The sequence below is a fragment of the Diabrotica undecimpunctata genome, chromosome 5 (genome assembly GCF_040954645.1).
Source record: "Diabrotica undecimpunctata isolate CICGRU chromosome 5, icDiaUnde3, whole genome shotgun sequence".
Lineage (NCBI taxonomy): Eukaryota > Metazoa > Arthropoda > Insecta > Coleoptera > Chrysomelidae > Diabrotica > Diabrotica undecimpunctata.
The window spans coordinates 53,583,138-53,607,690 of NC_092807.1; the positions used below are offsets into that span (position 1 = coordinate 53,583,138).

At 32.3% G+C, this 24,553-nt stretch overlaps 1 protein-coding gene across 4 annotated transcripts in view; it reads right to left on the reverse strand.

The window, feature by feature from the left end:
* Positions 1–1,887: 1,887 nt before the first annotated feature.
* Positions 1,888–24,553, reverse strand: part of LOC140440631 (uncharacterized) — a 188,195-nt gene continuing 165,529 nt past the window's right edge. For all 4 annotated transcript variants that reach the window (XM_072530999.1, XM_072531002.1, XM_072530998.1 and 1 more), the window contains exons 9-12: positions 18,439–18,586; positions 9,639–9,810; positions 5,120–5,256; positions 1,888–2,081 (exon numbers count right to left, since the gene is read on the reverse strand). In XM_072530999.1, the coding sequence (XP_072387100.1) occupies positions 1,923–2,081; positions 5,120–5,256; positions 9,639–9,810; positions 18,439–18,586 (616 nt within the window). In that variant the 3' untranslated portion in view covers positions 1,888–1,922. The remainder of the gene's footprint in view (positions 2,082–5,119; positions 5,257–9,638; positions 9,811–18,438; positions 18,587–24,553) is intronic.

Genomic DNA, 24,553 nt, shown 5'->3' on the forward strand with positions numbered 1-24,553 from the left:
GACCATCTTATTGGTCCTTCAACATCTTCAAATTAACTTTCGAATTAACTAACGAAATTTGGTTTCAACAAGACGGCTGTCCTGTACATAATGCAAAAGCCGTTAGAGACTATTTAGCGTTAATTTTTGCTGAACTTGTCATTAGTACAGAGGGTTCAATAAAATGGCTCCCTCGGTCACCCGACTTAGCTCCTCTAGATTTTTATTTTTGGATATGTTAAAAACGAAATTGTACAGGCATGAGTTCGAGCGAGCCACCAACTTGTAGGAACTAAAGGAAAAGATAATCCAACTTAGCCAAAACATATCGGCAGATGAACTCAACATCATGAGAAATGCAATATTTAATTGATTGGGTTACTGTTCGTTACAATTTGGTCGTCTGTTTGAACATTTAATTACTTAAGGATTTTATTTGGTTTAGAATTTCTAATTGTTTGGAATTATTTTTAATTTAAATAGTAGTGTTGGAAATATTTTTTATCTGATTTCATTTTTATAGAATAAATTTTATACTTTTATACTAATTTTACCTTTTTTTGCTTAATTTTTTATCTTATTTTTTATTTTCGACCTAATTTTAGTTTAAATATCATATAATACACCTACTCCTTCCGAATGCTTTACTAGTACTGTCTTTATTTATTATGCTTTATGAAAGACCAACACACGAACGCCATGATGCCAAATAATTTTGTATGAAGATTTTTTTATTGTGGCATCTTAATGAAGTTATTATTTTTATTGGGAATAAGGCACAATGTGCCTTTAAAATAAGCTTATTTTGATGTTTAGATTTTCAATTCGAATATCGTACTTAATATACGAAACATTAATAAATTGTATTTATCATTTGATTTATATATCTGATTTTACGAAGTGAAAATCAAAATGTTAAATTAAACTTATTGTAAAGTAAAATTGTGGCATATTCCCAATAAAAAACAGAAAGTTGCCATTTAAATCAATTCGCCTAAATTTGATTATCTTAGAACATTGTTCAAATGCTAAAAAGACAACAGGTCAAATAAAACCAATAAGTTTGGCAAGGTTTAACTTCCTCTCTTCTGTTGAATTTATTATTTCTACTAATGCATTTTCGATGATAATAAAGGCGGACCTAATATACCTCTCCCTTTTTAAACAGGTGTTTCTCACTCCATCTTACGTAAGGTCCATACCGACGATAGATTATTACCCAGGATATATATATATATATATATATATATATATATATATATATATATATATATATATATATATAATTATATACTATTTAACTTCATACAATATTTTACAGTATTTTAATGTCTTTGTTTTTCTTAATCGGTATCGTAAATTCAAGTGGTTTTGTTATTATGCAAGAATCATTTATCGTACTTGTCAAGGTACTGCCCTATTTTACTTAAAACTTAATAAAATAAATCGACTATCTCGGGAGGTATTTGGTTAAAATACCCCCTTGTTGTCATTTGTACACAGTTTAGCAGCGCAACTAGAGGAATGTCACACAATTTTAAAAGGTGAAGGAATTTTTATCGTTCTATATAAAATTGTATTGTTCTTACAGGTACCCAAAGGATTTTTTTGTATAATATGGGTCACAACTTGACAAAGTCTGTTCTGTATACTTCCCTGATGCGCAAATATTTACTTTCATTAAGAATTTTTCACAAAACTTGTGTGTTACTTCTATTTGCTTAAATTATTCTTGGTTTGCTTAATATTTTACTGTCTTTTACAGGCATTCAAATTGGCTGATTACATCTTTAAGTGTCTTGTTTTTGATTCGCTTATTTCAATTTGTCACATTGACACCTACTTAGGTGCCACTCCACATAACATTTGTTGTATTGACGCCTTATTGTGTGGTTAGATATAATAATAAAAAATTAAAATTAACTTTATTTAAAATATTACATTTAAAACATTTTCTTGGTCATTTCCTCCTGGATTTTTGCATACTTCCTTACTTGAGGTAATATTGCTTTCTGCAGTGATAACAGTGGTTCCTCAACAAATAAAGTAAATAATATTGCGACTATTATGGAAGATACAGTCAGTGTTACAAAGGCTGTTACCTGAAATTAAAAATATAATATTAGATAAGCATCTTTTAAAATATAAGACTCTTACAGTAATATCTAAGCATAGCGTATATCCCACCAATTCATTTAATTAATTTCCGCTTAGAACTAATTGCATCAGGTCCGTGGATTCTGCTGTTCACAAGGACACAATCTCTCTAGTTGAACGACCTTCGGCTTACTTCGTGGCGTTAGGTGTCCCCTGTAATGTCGGTAATCTTCTAAGTGCCGTCCATGTGCCGTCCGCACATGAAGCTACTAAAGAGAAACCAGTTGGTAACTTTAGTTACCAATCAGTTGCTTATTAGTTGCTGTCCATGTATTTTAAGCAGGTAAGGTCCCTTACAGGGCCGTTGCAACTTGGGACTTAGACCTTTTCTTCTGGTTCTTTGGTAGATCCAAACTGGTGAGTCTGACCAATTATTTTTAGTTTATTAATTATCTGTATATAAAATGATTATTATAAACTAACAGCTACTGCTTTAGTCTGCTTATTTTAGACAATATTGGCTGGTCCACCTGTCTTTTTATTTGAGAATAGATGGACCACTTACGAGGAGGAGTTTTACCAGTATGGACCAAATCTATTTTATTACTTTGATAATTAAAAAATAAATAACCACTTTTATATTATGCTAAACGAAAATGTATGTACATAGCTATATTTTTTATTTATTAATACTATATTAATACGACAGATTTAACCCGGAATCAACCGCCGGTTTAAAAAAAATTCATCATTTTTAGTTTTTTTTTCATAAACGTTAATATGTTATTATGTATGTATTAAAATATTCTCCCACCATAAGTGCCTGGAGTGGTACTAGGTAAGTGCAGGACAGTCCAGCATAAAATTTGGCTAACAGAGCGAGACTTGGTGGCTAGTTGTTAATTCGAATCTAACACGCAACCGATAACGCGCACATATTTGTACCTAATTCTAACAACGGAACCAATTACGTTCAAAAATTTGTTTGGCCCTGTGTTCTAATTTAAGTGATATTGGTAAGTTTAGCCACACATTTTGCGTGTTACTGTACTCAGTATATATTTAATTTCTAGAATTTTAAATCATTGAAAAATGGATAAAATAGGAGAAAAATAATAATATAGAAGAAAAACTGATGCAATGGTATGAAAAACTAAAGAGCGACATAGAACAACCTGATGATTCTAATCAGGATCTTAGTGATATGACCAAAGCTTGCGAAATACTGATAGAGAACAATTTGACCAAGGTGACATTGGCGTGATTTATACCCAACCTGTGGCTCAACAGCGAACAAGAAGAAAATCTATTTTCATAGGAAAATATTTTACAGAGAGGCTGAAGCACACACCTAACTTGCTCAAACGAAAAACACGTCGCCATAATCTTATTACTCAACTGTCTTGTGTAAACAGATCAACCTGATGATTCTGATCGGGATCGTAGTGATATTCCTTTCGGCCAAAGCTTGCACAAAGTGACATTGACGTTATTTTTGCCCAACCTGTGGCTCAACAGCGAACAAGAAGGAAATCTATTTTCATAGGAAAATATTTTACAGAGTGGCTGAAGCACAAACCTAACTTGCCCAAACGAAAAACATGTCCCCGTAACCTTATTATTCAACTGTCGTGTGTAAAAGCCGTTGCCAAAACAGCTGCAATCATTTTATATTCCGAGAAATTATTTTTTCCTGACTTAGTCGTGAAACAAATTGTTAATTTTATAAACCAGAAATAAGAACAGCTGAGGAAATCTTATTCGCGACCTAAAGCATATATATAGCTTAGCCGATGCCAGGATATTTTATACGCACCAAATGGAAATGGAAATATCGGTTGAAAAATAATGCTTCCAGTATAGTAAAGCGTCTGGTATCTACGATTGATAGGTCTAGAAACTTAACAATGGACAATTATTTTACCTTCGTCTTAATTGCTAATGACTTGCTCGTGAATCATAAACTGACTATAGTTGAAACAATTTGCAAAAATAAGCAATAATTACCACCTGAATTCCTTCAAGTGGTAAGTCGACCTTTGTGCAGTAGCATGTTTCTTTTTGGAATAGACAAAAGCAACTGTGTTCTGGCTTCCTATATTCCAAAAAAGAATCAAAATATTTTAATGCTCCAAACTCCACATGATGATGATATAATATATGTAACTATCCAAGAAGCTTACAAACCCGATATTATAATATTTTATAATTCCTTCAAAGGTGGGGTAGATGTGATAGATCGATTAAAATCAAGATTTATCTGTTGCAAACTTACTGTTGATAATTTATAGATGTAACACCAATCAAATATACGCAAGAAGAGCATGTTTATTGCCAAACTTTTTAAAGAGCTGACACAACGACTACATATGTACAGGCGTTCTTCTATTTTAGACCTCTCTGTTTAATTTTGATAAAAAATAACCAATATTATTGGCAAAAATACAAATAGGGCCACCGCATCTTTATTCAACTAGCGGCTTCAACACAAAGTGAGCTATAAATACTGCCCAATTAGGAAAACCCGATTCACCCAACATCGGTGTGCAATTTATACATCTCCAATTTGCAAGGAGAAGGAACATACACAAACAACCACATATACTGGCATTGACTGTAATAATTCCGGTGCAGAGGATCTTTTGTAAATGAATATTTTGTCTTAAACAAATTTTAATATTTTTTTTTGCATTACTGTACCTAAAGACAGCAACATTTATCAAATAATACTGACCACGCAGTATGTGCTTAATATTAGATAGAATTTAACGCGCGACCAATCACGTCTTAGGGAAGGTAGCGACCGATCCCTGGTTAAATTAAAAATGTATTTTTTTTGGACCTCAATTTTTAAAATAATAACTCGAATACAAAATCATGTATAATAATAAAGTAATGCTAATTTGACTCAGACTATGGTTATGGCTCTAATAGTACGTCTCTTTTTGCCCGAGATAACATCTATTCCAGGGCAAGGTATATTTATAAACATTAAGTCTTAACTTCTAATGAAATAAATAATAAATTAAATATATCTACTTACCAAATAACTGATACTTATTGTAGGAGATTCGTGGATACTAAGAAAATGAAGAATAGCATAATGAGAAATATAACCACAGAATGTAAAATTACTCAAAAATACAATATATTTATTGTCGAAAATCTTCGTAAAATTACCTAAAATGAAGAGATAATACTTAATTTTTTATCTAAAAAAGTAAGATGTAAAAACTAGAAATTATTTTAATTATATATATATATATATATATATATATATATATATATATATATATATATATATATATATATATATATATATATATATATATCTATATATCTATATACGCATACATAATATATTGTAACGTGTTTATTAAAAGGAGCGGTTCTAATTCATTTAAATCTTTTTATTTGTAACTTTACAGCACCACAGTAGTATCTTATCAGTCATAAGAGCGCTTCCTTTATAATATAAGGAACAATAGCACTTTATGCTTTGCGTCGGCAGCTTATCGAAGACAGGGCCGCTATTGATAGCGTCATCGATGGCATATTTTGACGTCATTCTTCTGAGAATTGTAAAATGTATCACGTGTCGGAGGTACGCTATTTGGTTACACTGTTCCTCTCTTAGATCTGATTGTCCTGATCAGCAACTTTACATGAAGGCCCAGGAATCTACAGGATTCTCCAGCTCTGCGTACAGGAAGAAATAACAGTCTACTATCTTTAACGGACAAAATCTCCTTGGGTTAATGCAACACACAGTAATTAGTACGCCGGTTTCTCAGAAGATCTCTTCAAAAATATGCTTCTGGCAATCTTCCAATCTAGATGTTCTTAATGTCATAATTGCACACAATTTTCTTCAAATTAGTTAGAGCACGCGATATCCTCGTAGCTTGCTTTGTCTGTATAGGTGTTCCTTGTCATGATGTACAGTAAATATCGAGGACGATCTTCTAATCGCAGTACTCTTCTAACTTTAGGCTGCTGTTTTTTTAACTCGTCCAAGCGACCGAACTTTTTATTGAATATGAACGAGATTTCTTTAGTCATCTCTAGGTCTTGGGTAGCATAATGTGCTAGAGGGACGTTATTACTAACACTAAATAGTCGTGTTGAACTTCTGTGGTCACTTTGAATCTAGCACTATTTCTTCTTATGTACTTTGACATTTCATTAAAACTTGGTCGTCGGTCATCTTTGATCTCTTGTTGCAGGATTTTTGTTTCTTTTGTTTCATTTGAGCCAGCATATAATTTAAGACGATTTATATAAACATCTTTTGGTTTACCTTTTGACAACCTCTTAATTCTTTTTAATTATAATACTTTATATATTATCTTGTTAATTTTATACGGACCTTCCCATTGTCTTTGCAGTTTAGGAGACAAGCCTCGACGACGTTGTGAATTATAAAGGCAGATAAGATCACTTACTTCAAATCTTTCATTCTTGCATCGAGAATCATATTGATCTTTTAGTGTGTTGCATCTGAATGTGTTATCAGCCAAGTTCATGAATGTTGTTGATTCTTAACTTCAGGCGGTCGACATATTATTCACTTGCAATATGTTCTTTCGAAGGTCTACAGCCAAACTCTAGGTCGCAGGGAAATAGCTAATGCAGTAATAGGATTTACGCCCATATCAGATTGTGCTATTGAAAACTAACTCAAGTCTATCTAATATAAACATAGCTACAGCCTATATAGCTAAACTTAGCTAAAAAGCTACAGCCTTACAGAAGATGGCATAAAACGATTAGATGCATTTGAAACGTGGTGCTACCGACGTATGTTAAGGGTCTTATATATACACCACACAAGTAACTATTCTCTAGAGACTAAGAAAAGACAAAGAAATTATTAACACCGTAAAAAATAGAAATATGGCCTATTTCGACCACATCATACGTAATGATAAATACCGACTTCTGCAGTTGATACTTCAAGGGAAGATTGAGGGTAAGAGAGGCCCTGGACGTAGGCGTATATCTTGGCCGGCTAATCTTAGAAAGTGGACTGGTCTATCGTCAACTGATCTATTTCGAGCTGCTGTGAATAGAATAAGTTGGGTCAGTGTGGTCGCGAACATCTCTAGAAGATAGGCACATTTAGAAGAAGTTGACTCACAGTTATGCCCTTAGTAGGAGTAGATTTTCAAGGAAACATTAAATCGGCTAAAGAGTTCTTTAGCAAATACCTCTGCAACAGTAGTAGCTTCTTGATTTCGTATTGCATAGGTCTCAGTTTATTTTTTAAAATAATCCATAGTTACCTGCGTATATTTATTTTCATTATCCATTTCTGGAAATGGACTTGTAACGTCAATTACTACTTTTTCCAACATTATATTGTTTTACTGGTGCCTTTGTTTTACAAACTGGATTTGGTTGCACACAGTTTACATTGCCTTATTTATTATGTTTACAGTGTGCCAAATAGAACCATTCTCGAACCTTTTGCAGAGTCTGCAGGCCGCACTCTACGAGCAACATCTGCTTCAAATTATTGTAGACTTGTTGTAGACGGTCATCTCCATAGCGTTTTTCTAGTGGTGTGAACTAGGTCTTCTAACATTTTTCTTGACCCTTAGAAATTAATCTTAGGGTATCCGCAGTGTCACCTCGTAAAGCAGTAGTCAAAGAAACAGCCTTTTCTTGTTCGTTTCAATAGTTCTGTTGCAATAGCTTAAAATTGTATAAGATATATAGACCAAGAAAACTTTCCATCAAATGATGGCAAATAAATCTCATATGGTGTGTCGATTTTGTTTCTCGGTGATTCTTTTTTCACTACAGGATCTAAAACTACTGCAATAACGAATGGTAGCACTTTTGTATTAGTTATCATGCTATCTTACTGTTTGATTTTCTCTTCTACGTTATTTACAATTTTCTGTATATTATCAAATGTTTTAGAAACTTCTCCAAATTTCATATTCTTCTGTCTACATACTTTTTTAATTATTTGAGAAGTTCTGTCGAATCTTTTAGAAACATTTTTGAATTCGTCGTTTTGTCTAATTGCTTCTTTAATAATTGTTGAAAATTGATCGAATCTTTCGTGATACTTTCTAAAAGTTTCTTGAATCATTTGAGAAACATTCTTGAAATTATCATCATTCTTTCTAAAAGTTTATTTGATCTTTGTTAAAACTACTTCTTCTGCTGATTAAAAATAAAATATAGCATATCTATTCTTGTTGAAAACATCCCTCAGTCTTTCTTGAAGAATTTTTTTGGACTCGCTGCAGTCTTCATCCCGTTCTTCTTGTTGTCCACGTAACTGTTTTACTGATAGTTCTGCAAGCCGCATCTTTGATCAGGCACACACGTACTTTTTAAATGTTCTTTTGTACAAATGATCACTACCGAACTAAGCGGATGTTTTCGCCGAACTATAGTTTTTAAAAGTTCAAAAGTCGTTTTAAAAGTCACGACTTAATTTATTTTTAAATTAATAAAATATTCCACAACTGACACCACTGTAATGTAGTTTTTAAATATAACAAGTTGTCCTAATTTATTAAAATCCATTTATTTATAAACTTACAGCATGGTAGTATCTTATCGACTAACTCACTCATAAGAACGCTTCGTTAATATAAGGAATACATTATTTCTAGAATTATTTGAACTAGTACATCTACATATATTTACTATGTCCGTAGCTTCTTGAATACAGAGCCGCTATTGATAAAGCCATTGATCGTTTATTTTGTAGTTATCCTTCTAAAAAATGTGACACGTACCACGGGTCCGAGGAGCCTTATTTCGTTACAATACGTCACAGTTAAAACGTGAATAGCGTGTTATACTGGAAGTATCCGGATAAGGTTAGAATTATCCAAGCATAGTATATAAAGCTACATATTTGTGAATATTTCGTTGTATTCTCGATTTATCTGGTTAGTACTATATTATCCAGTTCAAATAAATAAACGTTTCTAATTTGGAGTAAAAATAATTATGATTTTTATAGCTGTTTTAGTTATATCAAGTTTTCAATGCTTAGTTATATCTGTTGAAAAATAATTCTATTCTTAGATTCTTAATAACGAAAAAAAGCAAATAAAATTTAATCGTAAGTATTGTTATTTATAGCTAAGTTTAAAATGTACTTGCTTTATTCATTTGACATTGGATATATCTAGAATAACACAGAGAATCAAGAAGTTATCAATATTTTTTGCCTTTTATCCAGCCAATTTCGATAATACGCAAAGTATCTGCGTGAAACTAGTTTTATGCAATTTCGGGATATAACCGTTTGGTTATCTTTATCTTTTCAAAAGAGGTTTGCATAAAAAAAATGTTTAAAAAACAGGTAATAAAGAATATACAAAAACGGAAGGTAGGTACAGAGCAGGGTTTGAGGGCCAAGTGGAGGGAAACCTAAGAATATTAGGGTTGCAAAACTGGAAAACAAAGACAAAGTACAGAAAGAAATAAAAATTGATTCAGAAATAGGTCAAAACCCTAATTGCAGAGCCTAGCATGATTAAGATCACAATATTATAATTAATTCTTACATAATTTAATTCAGTACCTACCGCCAAGATTGAGTGCCATACCAAGGACTCCTATTCCCAAGCCCAAACAATACATAGGTCTAACTACGGCTCCGTAAATTGCAGTCACATATCCTGTGCCTTCTCTTGTACTTAGAACAACTGCAAAAATCGGCAACCCCAAAAACAGAAGAAACCACAAAATTGAGTATATCTAAAATAATTACAAACATTTACCATTAACTGGAAATAGTATTAATTAAAGAAAAATATAAAAAATATTTATTTTGAAAAGTTTAAGTGTTTCTAAACCTTTTTTGCTTTTGCCTTGGCCTTTCTAAAAGTCTTATGCCCCACCCTCCATATGTAACAAACATAATTTTTAATTTAATTAGAGAAGACTTTTTACTGATATCAATAATAATATTTAAATCGATACCGACGACAAAGATAATATTGATGAAGATTTTAACGATTTTCAAGGAAGCTCTTCCCAAAGTAATGTTCTAGTTGAAAAAGATAAAACGATTTAGCAACAAAACCGTTTACTGCAAGTCAAACACTAAAACCTAACGTTTTGCGTGAAAAGATGGGCCCAGTACGTTCTACTAACATTACTTCTATTAGAGATACACTAAAATGTATTTTTACTGACGTAATTATACGCGAAACCAATCAAAAAGCTAATGGCGTTTGTAAAAAGTATAATGCTGAAAACCCCCACAAACCTGAAAAAGTTTGGAAGTCAATAAGAAAAGAAGAATTTGATACATACTTAGGTATTCTTATTACAGCAGGAGTACGACATTCAAATTTAAAGCACTCGAAAGATTTACGGAAAACAGACTCTCATTCTTTGTACGTAGCAAGTATGGGTATAAATCGCTTTTGGAGCATATGCAGATTCCTACGGTTTGACAATGACAAAACGCGTGCAGAATGTTTGCAAAATGATAAAGCTGCAGCTATCACAGATATATTCCATCTTCTCAATGATAATTTACGTCGTAACTATGTACAGACGGATTATCTTATTGTGGATGAACAATTATTTCGAATGAATTCATTTTCGGATGAAAGCAAAACCTGCCAAGTATGTCATCAAGGTTTGGTGGGTTTTGTGATGCCGATAATTCGTATCCACTTACTGGGAAATTTATACCTGAAAAAATTTCAACTGGATATATACTGGATATAACAACTGGATAAACCAATACAAAAATTCTGGACAAAACAGAACAATGGATAATTTTTTCACAACTCTTCCACAAGCTCGTCTCCTCTTGTCTTGAAATTTACCATGAGTTAGTAATTTGAAAAGAAACAAACCATATATTCCACAAGAAATGCTGCCTTCACCAGAGCGTGAGCCTGAATCGTCATTACACGGATTCACTGCAGATCGTATTACCATTTGTTCATATGCGCCAGAAAAAAAGCGTTATCTTGCTGTCAACAATGCATGACAACGATAATGTAGGTGGCTTAAAAAAAAGACCTGAAATATTTCAGTTCTATAATAAAATTAAAGGAGGCATAGACAACATGGACAAAATGGTTTCTCATTATTCCACTAAACGCAGAACTTTGCATTGGCCAGTAGCCTTCTTTTACAATATCCTAGACGTAGCTTGGATGGGAGACTTAGGGAAACAACTAGTGATGCCTGCAATTTCTGCTAGATCTAAAGTACCAAATGTATATCGAAATTTTTCATCAAGGTCAGGAATTGAGTGTATGTTAGGAAAACCTCTACCTACAGATTCAAGTTATACAGCAGAGTCATTACCTCTTCGAGATTCCACTAGACGCCTCAACATTGTTGGAAATGCTACATTTGTATATCTTTAGCGAAAAAGCGGCTAAGAAAGACACGAAAATCATGTAATGTTTGTAATCGTCCACTATGTAACGAACACTTAGTAAATATAAGTAAGTGCGAACAATATGTGCTGAACACAGCTTCATGATTTACTAAATATTAGTGTTACCCGGGTGCCACGGGTGAGGACGTAATGGTATAAAAACTTTGATAGCTATTTTTAATATAATATATGCACTTTTTTTTGTTTTTTATTTTAAATTCTTCGTTCTAAATAATTTTAGGAAAAACTAGAAGTTGGAATAAAAATATTTATACTATCGCCAATGATTTACATAAAATAATTACCAAGGATACCCAGGTACCAGGGTATAGACACAAAGGTTAAATAAAGTTTTAACTGACTTATAATTTTGGAATTCTGCGAGCTCTTCTTGATACTGTATATTAGATATAACAGACAAATCCACTAACATTGGCTGCATCATCCATGTTGGAAAACTAATTTGTTTTAAATCAGAAAATCATTCTTTTAAATCAGCCCATAGAATATTCAGATTGACAATAACAAGTAAAGCGGTATCAGGTACTTCACATTTTTGAATCCTATGGAACTGTTTGAAGTTTAAGAACACGATTATGAGTTGAAGTATGAGCAGTAAATAAAGACTTTAATGTTGTTCGTTTTCGTATAGCGAAATTATATCTGATAAGTATTTATCGCAATTATTAACCCAGATATGCCTAAAACTTACTTGAAAATATATTTTAATATTTTTTTTTTATTTAAACACAAAACCACATCAACCGCGCAGGGTTATTAGAAAATATAACAAATACAAGAAATATGACATTAAATACAAATAAATAATTTGATGTCTTTTAAATAGCTTAACACTGTTGAAATTTTTTTGGTGAGATTTGTTTTAAGATCATCATCTGTGAATCTGTGGGATCTTATTTTTTCCATGAAGAATTAAGGACAATCAAGCAGGATATGTTTGACAGTTATTATAGTGGGTTAGAGCAGCTGGGGCAGATAGGTAGTGGTTCTTTTGTTATTAGGTATTTATGTGTTTAGAAAGTATGGCCAATTCTTAAACGGTTAATAATAACTTGGTTTCTTCTGTTTAAAGGAGTCTCCAGGACAGCATTTTTGAGAAAATTCGATTTAATTTTGTACCTAATTTTTCCCAATGATTTTGCCATATATTAGTACAGTGGATTTTAACCAGGTTCTTTAGATCGGTGTACGGATATGTTTTTAATTTTGCAGTATGGTTTATATTTTAAAATTTTTCTCCAAATCTACGCGTTATATAAGCTAATAAAGAGATATTTATCGTTAAAAAAATATTTATGAAAAATAAGTAAAAAAAATAATGTACAAAATATGCTACACCACGCATATAACCTACGATTAAGTTTGGATATGGTAGGAAACAAAACATTTAACATGTAAACCTATGTTACATTTTAAACAACTCATTTTTGCTCTAACGTGGCACAAACCACGTCGAGTTGGTGTTTCCTGTGTAATCACCAAATAATCTAGTCGGTCGTAGCGAATATCGATGTTTTGGCTGGTGGACGACCTCGAGAATAGGAAGAACGTTTTTTATTTTGTTGTAACAAAGATGTTGCAATGTGTCTTCTAAATGATAATAATTGGTCCAGTTTGTCTTTATGCAAACGATGAAGTTGCTAGGCGTTATAAATAGCCATGTTAATGCATTAATTGATCAATAAAAAATACCATTTTTGCCAGGATTAGAAATGCGATAAAGAATAATATTTTGGTCACTGCGATCTATACCGACCATGTTTATATTATACACATGTACGAGATATAGTTGTTCTACTTGAATGATAAATATTACTAGTTTTACAGAGAAAGATTGTTTGTTTTGTTTCGCACCTGGATAGTCTTCTTCTCCTTCTGAGAATATGGCTTTACAAAATAAATTAGTTAAAGTCCTTTCAAGTTAAAAGAGATCATTGCTAAATTATTGTTATGCCAGTTTACTGCAATTATAGTTTAATCAGCAATTATCTGTAATCATATGTCCCTCTCTCTTTCTTTTTTCATAATTTTTAAATCTTGTAATTGCACTCCTTATAAATGATTTTCTCCAACCGCGCCGGTGATTAAAAAGCTTTTTTCGTCAGTTTTTCGTCAAAGGGGATAGAGGTAAAATAGTATTAAAAACGAAATGGAATTTGATCATTTTTTTTTTCTTAGCACATCAGAATATTCCAAAACAACGCTTGCTCCGATTCTATAATCTGTATATATTTTACTAATATTAGTTGATGAACCTTGGTATGATTCAAACCAGTATTTTTCTTCTTCAGGTACCATCTCCGCTACGGAGGTTGGCAATCATCATAGCTATTTTAATTTTTGAAGCAGTAGCTCTAAAAAATTGTTTTGAGCTGCATCCAAACCATCCTCTCAGGTTCTTGAGCCATGAAATTCGTCTTTTTCCGATGCTTCTTCTGCCATCTATCTTTCCTTGCATTATGAGTCGCAGGATGCCATACTTCCCGCCCCGCATCACATGTCCGAGATACTGTAGCTTTCTTTTTTTAATTGTTAGTTTAAATTCCTTCTCTTTACCTATTCTTCTCAGTACTTCATTGTTCGTAACTCTATCTACTTAGGAAACCCTCATAATTCTTTTATAGGTCCACATTTCAAAGGCGTTAAGTCGTCTCATTGTGTCTAGATTTAACGTCCATGATTCCACTCCATAGTATAGTACACTGTATACGTAACATTTTGTTAAACGTACTTTAAGAGCTAATGTGAAATCTTTGCCACAAATGACCTTTTTCATTTTCATAAAATTAGAACATGCTTTTTCGATTCTGACTTTGATTTCTGCAGTGTAGTCATTATTTTCTGTTATAAGTGTTCCTAGGTAAGTGTACTTTTTTACTCTTTCGATCTGCTGACCTTCTACTGTCAAGATTTCGTTAGTATTATGGTTGTTTTTACAAATTTTCAAACCAGTATATATAGCCTAAATGTGATGTATCAACCGATAATTTCGAACCGTATCTTATCGATTTACCATGTATAAATTGTTTGTATGAATGCCTATCGAAGTCCGGAACAATTGCCTGATCTACATACCGCATTTGCTATAAAAGTCCGAACTTCATAAACTTCTTATCCAACAAAGGCCCGATTTTTACAAACTTATTTTTTTTTTGTTCTAAGGTATAAGTTATCTGTCAGATGAAAATTTGACATGATAAAAAATTCAAATATTTGTCTTGTAAGCGTTTATGTCACAAATTGATTGTTAGCATATCTGTAACGTTGCCAAAACATTCTCCTGTGAGTATACAACAATATGAGAGTTCACACAAAAGAATGTTTGGGAAATAAGTAAGTCTTCAACTTACAATCCATAATGGGTTTAATTAAAGTTAAAAAGAGAAAATGGACTACTGAATTCGTTGTTTAAAAACAGCCTTTTCAGGCCCTCAAGAAACTAATAATATTAGTATAACGAAATATATCACGCTAGATTTGATGTATATATTAGAATTGTACTGATTTATCTTAGTTTCTTGAGGGCCTAAAGATACTCTAAAAGATTGTATACAGCGAAATCGGTAGCCCATTCTCTTTTTTCAACTCTAATAAAACCTAGTATGGATTGTGAGTAAAAGAGATTTCCTTAACATTCATGATATATGTACTCACACCAGCAACCTTTTCATCATTTCAAGAGAACCTTTAACCTCAGACTCTCGAACTTCTTGTTGGCTATTCATCTGAATCATAAAGCATATCTATTCGTTTCTGACGTTATTAGGTTTATAAGTTCTTCATTAAAAAAAGTGTAAACCATTTAACGGGACTCTTACAATCATATTGTTCTGGAAGTTTTTTTACAACGCTACATTGATCTTCCGTCTCAATGTGTTATTTTACACAGTGGTAGATACCCTTTAACCGTTCTGTTTTGTCCCAGCTCTGGTAATAAAATATTATCATGAGAATCGGATAATAATGTGTTACCGTCATTATTTTGCAAATATATTTTAGCAACAGCTTGTAATTGTGACCCAGGTCAATTAGCCATCAACATTATATCTTCATAACCAGAGTCTTCGTCTGTTAGGACATCACATTTATTTATTGAAGGCTCTAACCGAGCCCTTGGCAAAGTGAAGACGTCGATGGGAAGCAGGGATTTCGTGGCGGCCGAAAGGACTTAAGCTATGATCTTCAAGGATCCGAGGATCAGAGACCATATAATTTTTGCACTGGAGGGAGAAAGGATCTTACCTACCAAAAGAGTGAGCACGTAAACCCTTGATGACAAGGTTTATGCCCAATGTGGAGGGACCATAGACTGCCACAAGGAGAATTTTAATCGAAGTGGTTCACTTTACTATATCCTATGCAGCACCACTATGACAACAAAAAGCCTGAAGAAAAGCACTACTAAGGGTTAAACTCATGTCGAGTCCGGTTTTGAATTGTTCCCTTTTGTTTTCAAATTCCCCCTGTGGGCTTACGTTAGAAAACACTGGTTTAAAATGTTTAATTTCTGCTCTGGGGAGTGTTATCTATCTCCGTACCTCAGAACAAAAGTGTATTAAGTCACAAAATATAAATTTTACAGGAAAGCGAAAATAAAAATTATTTTTACTGTTTTGTAACATTTTCCATTTAATACATTAAATTTTATTTAGCAAATTCTTTTAAATATGAATAATAATCATTGTTCTTTTTACCCCTAAAAAAATTTTTTTTGAATACTACTGTTTTTGAAAAAAATGGACTTTACATAATTTTACATAATTTGTGAATTTATTAATATTGGCGTTTCTATACACCAGACAGTAAAAGCTGCGAGATTTCATGAAGCAACACTACGGCAAAGGTCGAAAAAAGGAAATGGTGTCCAGTCTTTAGGCAGATTTAAAGCAGTTCCAACCAAGATGCAAGAAAACGAAATAGTTAAGCATTGCAAATAACTGGACAAACGATTTTATGGAATGACGCTGAAGTCATTACGTTTTTTAATTTACTCTTATTTTGTAAGAAACCGTTGTTTTATAGGTAAAACATTTTCACCTCTAAATCAGCTAGCTGGTCGGGATTTCACTAGATATATCATGAAAAGTTACGAGTTCCACGAAACACAAGTATTGCTAGAACCATGGGTTTCAATAGATTGCAACTAGCTCAGTATTTTGAAAATTTGGGTAACACTATAAAAATATATAAGTTACCTCCCAACCGTATCTATAACGTCGATGAAACGGGCATTCGGACAGTCCCAAACCATCTGCCCAACCCATGTTGCCCCAATTGGAAAGAGAGATGTAGCAATAGCTGTAGCTGCTGAGAAGGACAAACAATTACGATTGTTTGCTCTATGAATGCAACTGGGCACCATGTCCCTACATTTTTATTATTTGCTCGAAAACGGATAATTCTTTTTCTAATCAAAGAAAGGATCACTGCCTTCGACATGGTTGTTACTGATAGTGGTTACATGAACACTTCCACATTTATCAATTACTTGGAGCATTTTAAAAAACATACAAGTACAACAGAGGAGAACCCCGTCCTTCTGATTCTAGATAATCATGTATCGCACACAAATCTTCAAGAAGTAACATTTGCAAAAGATAATTTGATCAATTTATTGTAAGTCTGAGGGTATTGAGGGTCTGAGGTAATAGAGGGCTTTCGGTATATAGGAATCTAACTACTAGATAAAAATATTTGTTCGGACGTAGATTTTATGCTAGCGGAAGTAACAGAGCAAGATTTAGGTGTAGATTCAGACGATGAGGGTCACGTTTTTATCTAGTTTCAGCAAAAGAAGACAAACTTGTTACTGATGTGGTAGAGCCCCAGCCGTCATCAAAATCGGAAGTCAGAATTTCTGTATCTGGTCTTTTAAATATTAAAAAAGAAACTGTTACTGACACGAAAGTGTTTAATCTTTAATGTGTGTAATCTTTAGACATTATTCCCTTCCCAAAAATTAAGATAAAAGGGATACGAACCAGGAAAAGTTTGAAGTCAACCCTGCTAACATCGACAGCTAATAAGGAACGAATTTTAGAAGAACAAGAAGAAAAGAAGGAAGCAGAAAAAGAGAAGGAGAGGAAAGCGTTACTAAAAAATCACAAGATCAAATCTCAAAGTGCTAAAGTTCGTGCTGCCAAAAGGAAAGTTTTCGATGAATCATCATCTGACGAACCAGTAGCATTCTCCTATCAAGAAAGTGTTGATTCTTGTGACATTCATTTTTCCGATAACGATGAAGAGCAATAGATTTATGTTATACCAAATATTTGACCTGAACGTTGTCGTAGTGAAAGTTTTTGGAAATAATCATATAGATTATTTGTCCTTAAAGTCCGCCAAGCAAATGATGATGGTTATGAAGTTTTAAGGGACTGCCCACAACATTTCGTCTTTGTGAGACAACGGAAGATGCTTTTTTTCGAAAGGAGAATATTGCTTTTAAGCTTTCAAAGCCAATAAAAACCAGCTCTTTCAGATTTTCAAATTCAGTAGGATTCTCGACGACCTCGCCAAATACAGTTAGTTCTCTTTTAGACTAACGTTTTGTAATTTACGTTTGATTTTTTCAATAAAGATTGGTTTTTTTTAAACGCCTACCATCTTTTTTATTTGGGGGTTTATACATGTTAGTTTTGGGGCAAAAATGCACACTTACGTACTACTACCCTATTTGTAGGGGCAAGAATACGTAGATGAAGATTTTTTAAAAACTTTTTTTTCATTTATTAGTGAACTTATAGAACTACTGTCGATACTTAAAATGGAAAAACAATATGTAAGCTCTCCCGTAATAACATTGGAAAAGTTCTAAACTGTTGTAATTTCTGAAAACGACAGGAGATAACGACACTGCGTGTTTTTGCTCGCAACTACCCTAAGCTTGTATTTATTCAAGATATTTTTTTTTTTTAATAAAGAATTAACTAAAACCTATTAAAAATTCAACTTACCATGTTTCCATTAATTTGTTTGTTTTTAACTTTAACATAGATAACACCCAATATTATTCCAATACAACTTGACGACGCTGTCGAAAACGTAGATAGGTAACTTATGACAAAATGTACTGAGTCGTCAAGATCAAACAAATTCATGCTCCTAAAAAACACGTAAAAGTTTACAACAAATTTTTCACAAGTGTACAAAATTTTAAAATTTTAAGGTTTATTTAGTATTGAGAGAGAAAGAGTAAAGATAATAACAAACAGTTACGTAGCTGTCCGTTAGATGAAATTGTTTAGATCCATACAGTTTGTATACATTGATTTAAAATATAAGAGTCTAGTTTGTTTAATCGTCAACATTATACTTTAATTCGTATTATCTAACAAACGTTTTTAAATCCTCTATATATGATTCAAAATTCAAAAACGTATTTTTTTGTGGTTAACACATAGAAACAACTTATATCCAAACCTGTCGATTGTACGGTCAAAATAGATGATGACTGCAAAAAAAAGTCAACCATCTACTGGCTTATACTTTAAAAATTTGAAGCTGTGAAGCAAACGAAACCATTATTAGAAAGACTTAGAAAACAGATCATAAAATATTTAAAAAATTATCGTGAGAAGAGAAGTATATTTCTTTGATTTTAATAGCATCTCTTTAGAAATAGAAGCAGCTACAAATAATAATTATATGATATTATTGCAAAACGCTGCAAAAGAGACAACACGCAAACGATGTAGATAAAAAAATCTTCAATAGAATAAATATTTTACTAGAAAATAAAAAGTTCATTGCCGAAAAAAGAAGGGCAAGAGCCAAATGGCAACAAAGTTGGAATCCGAGTAAAACGTTTCACAAACACTTAACTAATAAATTAAAAACACTTCTAAAAATTACAGCAAAAGAATTCGTAACGCAACTTGATAGAAACAACCATTTAATAAGAAAACCAATTAAATCATCCTTAAAACGTAAAACAATATCGCCATCAGTAGATGTAACGTAAAACCATAGCCACACAGAACCAATGGGCAAGAAGCGATAAAGAAAAATCAGAATTAATTACTAAGCATTTAGCATCAGGGTTCCAACCACACAAAAATAAGAAAAATCAAAAAATTTTAATTTATTTAAATTCAAAACAACCATCAGTAAAGACAATAAGACTAAATATAAAAAAGTCACCAGGAATTGACCTAATAAAACCAAAAATGCTAAAACAATTACCAAAATAGGGTATAGTAATCCTTACATATATATTTAACCCAATATTAAGGTGAAATTATTGGCCTAACAATCTAAAAATTGTAGAAATCTATTATTCCCATATCCAGAATTCCAGTGAAGTATTATTCTGTTGACATCTCAGTCTGTTATCAATAATCTCGAAATTCTAGAAAAACTTTTAATAAAAAGAATAGATCCAGACTTTACAGGCGCAGACTGGATACCAAATTATCGGTTTGGATTTTGACGAGAACTCTCAACTATCTAGCAATGCCACCGAATAACCTATAAAATCCACTCCGCATTTTAAAAAAGGAATATTGCCCAATGGTATCACTGGACGTAAGTCAAGATTTTTGATAAGGTTTGGCATAAAGTACGTCTTAATAGAATTAAACAAATGTTACTACTATTCTTTCGAATACTTGGAAAATCGACAGTTCAATTTCACAACAAAAGTATATGGAGAAATATCCAAAATGTATCCCATTAAGGCGGAAATTCTACAAGGTAGCGTTCTGGGGCCTCTATTATATTTATTATATACGTCTGACCTACTAACTTCAAATAACGTTACAATTGGCACGTTTGAAGATGACACTAACGATTCACAGACACATCAACATAGCTACACTACAAATAAAAATAAATAAAAGCAAATCAACCCACATAACCTATATGAGGAGGTAACATGAAAATAACCTCAAGTCACACAAAAATCAAAGTTGAGTTAGATGTGCCAATGCATTGTTCTGTTGTAGCCAAAGTAGTTTATTTTATGTGAATCATGCAAAAAAAAATCATTACCAATAGTAAAAGCATGTTAAAAACCACCTTAACTTGCAAAACAACTTATTTCCGCTATACTAGTCCATGCAAACTATCTTATTTCCAACCAACAAATAGGAGCTCTGTAACTGCCACTCAGCTGACCTAGTGAGTGTTACAAATTTGAGATTATGTGAGGGTTTATTGTCAAAGAATTTAAAAACAATTAGTTATTACTTTATTATTTAAAAGATAATGGATAGGGCAGATGGAAGTGTAAGTGTTGGTGAAAAAAAAAGGAAGCGACTAGAAAAAGAAGAGTTACAGGAGAACAAAGCAAAAGTGAACAAAACACCAGGTATGTAGCTCCTAAAAGAGCCCTAGTTTTTGTTCCGTTTAAGCACAAGAATAAACGATTCACGTGCGTAAAGATAAGACCTATTAACATTAAGTCTTTCAAAGAAGAGTTTTATAAAGTTCTAGACACGAAAAGACAAGACAATATAATTGCCAGTATGATTCATACAACACAAATCAAAAGCAATAGGCCTAGGTTGTTAAACAAAAACAACTGTCTCTGGTGCTAAAACTTTTGTATATTTGAAGCTTTTTCGCACTGTTATTAGTATTGAAGAAACTATAATAAAAACATAGCCAAAGAGGTGCATTTTGGGTTTGCTGTTAAAGTGAAAAGAGGAGGCGACTGAACCAAACAAAAGAATTGTCTGATGAAGGAAAGTGTTAGGACTACATAAGAAAGCTCAGAGTAAAAGTAAAATATTAACATAGGTTTTACGTTACCTGCCTCCGATACTTACAGTACTCTTCTTTAACTATTTAAACAAGATGATTTTTAGGGTTGTTCTATACTAAGGTTGTTTAGCGATAGTTGTGTTTCTCAAAATAAAAACAATATTGTCCTGAAAACACTGATTCATGTTTTGGAAACACACAAAACATCAATCCAAAGGATTTAATTGTATTTGGCTGTACGTGGACATAGTTTTTTACCCGCCGACCGTGTTTTTGAAAGCGCAAAAAAGCAGTTGCGAAAAAACCCAGAATTTTAATTTAACAGAAATACAATGACATCTGCATTAGACAAGGCAAGGTAAAAGCACTAGGAGAAGTTTGGCAACTTCTTGATACTAAGAATCTAAGTGAATACTATAAGGACATCCAATCAATTAGTGAACTGAAAAGAATTGAAATATGCTACCGGAGACAAGAAGAAATTGAACACCTCCGAAAAAAAGGGAAGAGGAAATTCTTACAAAAATATTGTGTTGGTAAGAGGCTTAAAAAACTACAAGTATAAAGGAAAAGACTCTTTTATATCTTTGAGAAAGAAAGAGAAAAAGAATCTTAGACATATGAAACTGGAATAACTCCTACTTCCTCACGTGTTAACCAAAGAAAAACAAAGATCTGCACAAACTTTAAAAAAAAAATGTTTTTCTGACCCACGCCTTGGTTGGTACAAGAGTTTGATTTTTAATGAACTGACTGCAGCAGTTGCTGGTGAGGAACAGGAAGTAATAAGTGATTGTCCCGACGATTAGCGCTGTGACCTCCATATTTAAAAAACTGTTTGTTTGTTGCAATAACTACCTATTATGACAATGTTTGTCACTTAGGTAAGGCCTATATTATTATTTTACAAAAATAGAAGTTCATTCAGAAAACCATTGTTCTTTTACTTTATTGCTTTTTTACTTTATTTACATGCAAATCATCTTACATCCATAATATTTTACATGCAAAACGACTTATTTCCACTGAGTTCGTGCAAAAAGTCTTATTGCCAGAAGAAAATCAATTTTTTAAACTATTTTTTAGCTACCCTAACTGAAATAAGTGGTTTAATCTCATGTTTGGAACCAATACTATTGCATAACATTGATTAGAACTCATTATACTTTTTATATTATAAGTTTTTCGTCCTCCCTGAAAAGTTACTTATTTGTGACTTAAGCTTGAACTCATTTTACCTCCTCATATATATTAATAATGAGGAAATACCCAGCAATAAAACAAGCAAATACCTTGGGCTATACCTAGACCAAACTCTATGGTTCCAAGCAAATACCTTGGAAGGAACACATCAGCAAAAAAAGAAATCAATTACAACTAGGTTAAAAAGAAATCAATTGGTTAATTTAAAAATACTCTAAGCTGTCAATACATAATAAAAATTTAATTTATTAAACAGTTTAAAACCAATATGGACATATGGCATAGAGCTCTAAAGCTGTAGTAGTAAATCCAATATTGTTATAATGAAAATATATTAATCAAAATTAAGAGCAATTATTAGTGCACTGTGATAAGTAACCAACCAAAGAATCTGTGGGTATCTCAACATCTCAACAGTAAAAGAAGTAATCCAGAAAAAAAATTATAATACAATGTTATCAGAAGACTGAAGCGACGTTGGTCAACAGACCAGTAACATGAACACGTGATTTTCTCACTGGAAGGGTCCACATCACGCCAGAATCAAGGGAAAAGACCTAATTTCAATGAAATAAATAAAACATATTTTTTCTTCTGATTGTTAATTTATTATTTATAATAAAAAACCACTCACTAACTCTTTGAACAACAACAAAACAATACTTTTGTAATATTTTCAAAGTTTGTAAGTTTTTTCTAAGTTGTAAATTGGTGATAAATAAAAGTACCATACAAAAACATTTCATATTTATGTTGACCTACATCTTAATACGTATTTAATTGCAGATACGATTTTGGTGTTCCTGCTTATTGTTTTGTCAATAATCAAAAATCATAAATATTAAACTCTGGAATATTTTTTTACTTGTTTACTTCAAAGTATTAAAAGAGCCGCCTATGATATCAGTTATAGAACAAGGTTTTTTATTTTGGACAATGCACTCTAAATGTAATTCCACAGTAAATATTTGGGATATAAAATTCTATTTTTACCACCATAGATTTTTACAACTTCAAAATTAATCACATAAATGAACATTCGAAAGAATGTTAAGAATGTCTATTATTACAAAAAAATTTTATTTACTGCCAATCAATAAAACACTTTTTTAATTCTAGTTTTGAGTGTTATTGCAAAAATATTAACCATAATTTTGTTTCTGGTATTTCTTTTATGTGCAATCCAGCAAAATGGAGATTTTTAGATAATCAAAAAGTTTAGATAAAATTGTAGAAAATATAAGAGATACCGAAGAGTGGAATTATAAAACTTTTAATCCATGAAGAAACGAATTGTTATTGGCATAAAAATACTTATACAAATTGTATAACGATACTACCATTTCTAAAGATAGTAAATAAGGCGGAATTGGTGCATCATTTTCATTCATTCATTTGCTTAAACTTTACAATAACTAGGGATGATAGCTAACGTCATGGCATTTAAAATCCTATTCGTGGATTGGTCCACGACATTGTCATGTCATTTATAGCTTGCTGTGTGTCTTTGCTGCTGTTGTGATTTTTTCCACTCCTTTCTCTGCTTGCAACTGAACTTTCTAGTCTTTAACATTAATTGTTCTTATACCGTCTTCTGCATCAACCAACTATCTTCTTCTGGACCTTCTTCTACACTTAAGCTACAGTGGTGTCTAGTTAATTATTCCTTTCAGCATATCTGAGTGTGGGCGTCTCTGCATATGACCTATCCATTCTAAGCTAAGGGATTTTATGTATCTAATTATAGTTTCTTCCATGAATTTTTCTTGAATTTCAGTATCTGTTTTCATTCTTTTTTCTCCCTATCTTGTAACATTGGTGCCTAGTCTCGTTCTCAATTTTTTTTCAAATTTCGGTAGGCTACCTTCTTTTTTGTTAATCGTCGTTATTTCCATCCCATATGTAATAACAGGTCCTATTAAGGTCTTATTTGGGTTTATAGTTTAGGGTTTTTGGGTTATAGGTTCTTAGTTAAGAAACTACACAGCCCTGGCGAACTTCTCTTTTTATTGACATTTCTGCTGTCATACGATTGTCTATTTTTATCGACGCCATTTGATTCCAATATAGGTCACCGTTATAAGGGCCACCGTGTTATGGTCTATACCATGTTGTGTTAGGGTTTCTATGAGTTCTGTGTGTTTTACTCGATCAAATGCTTTT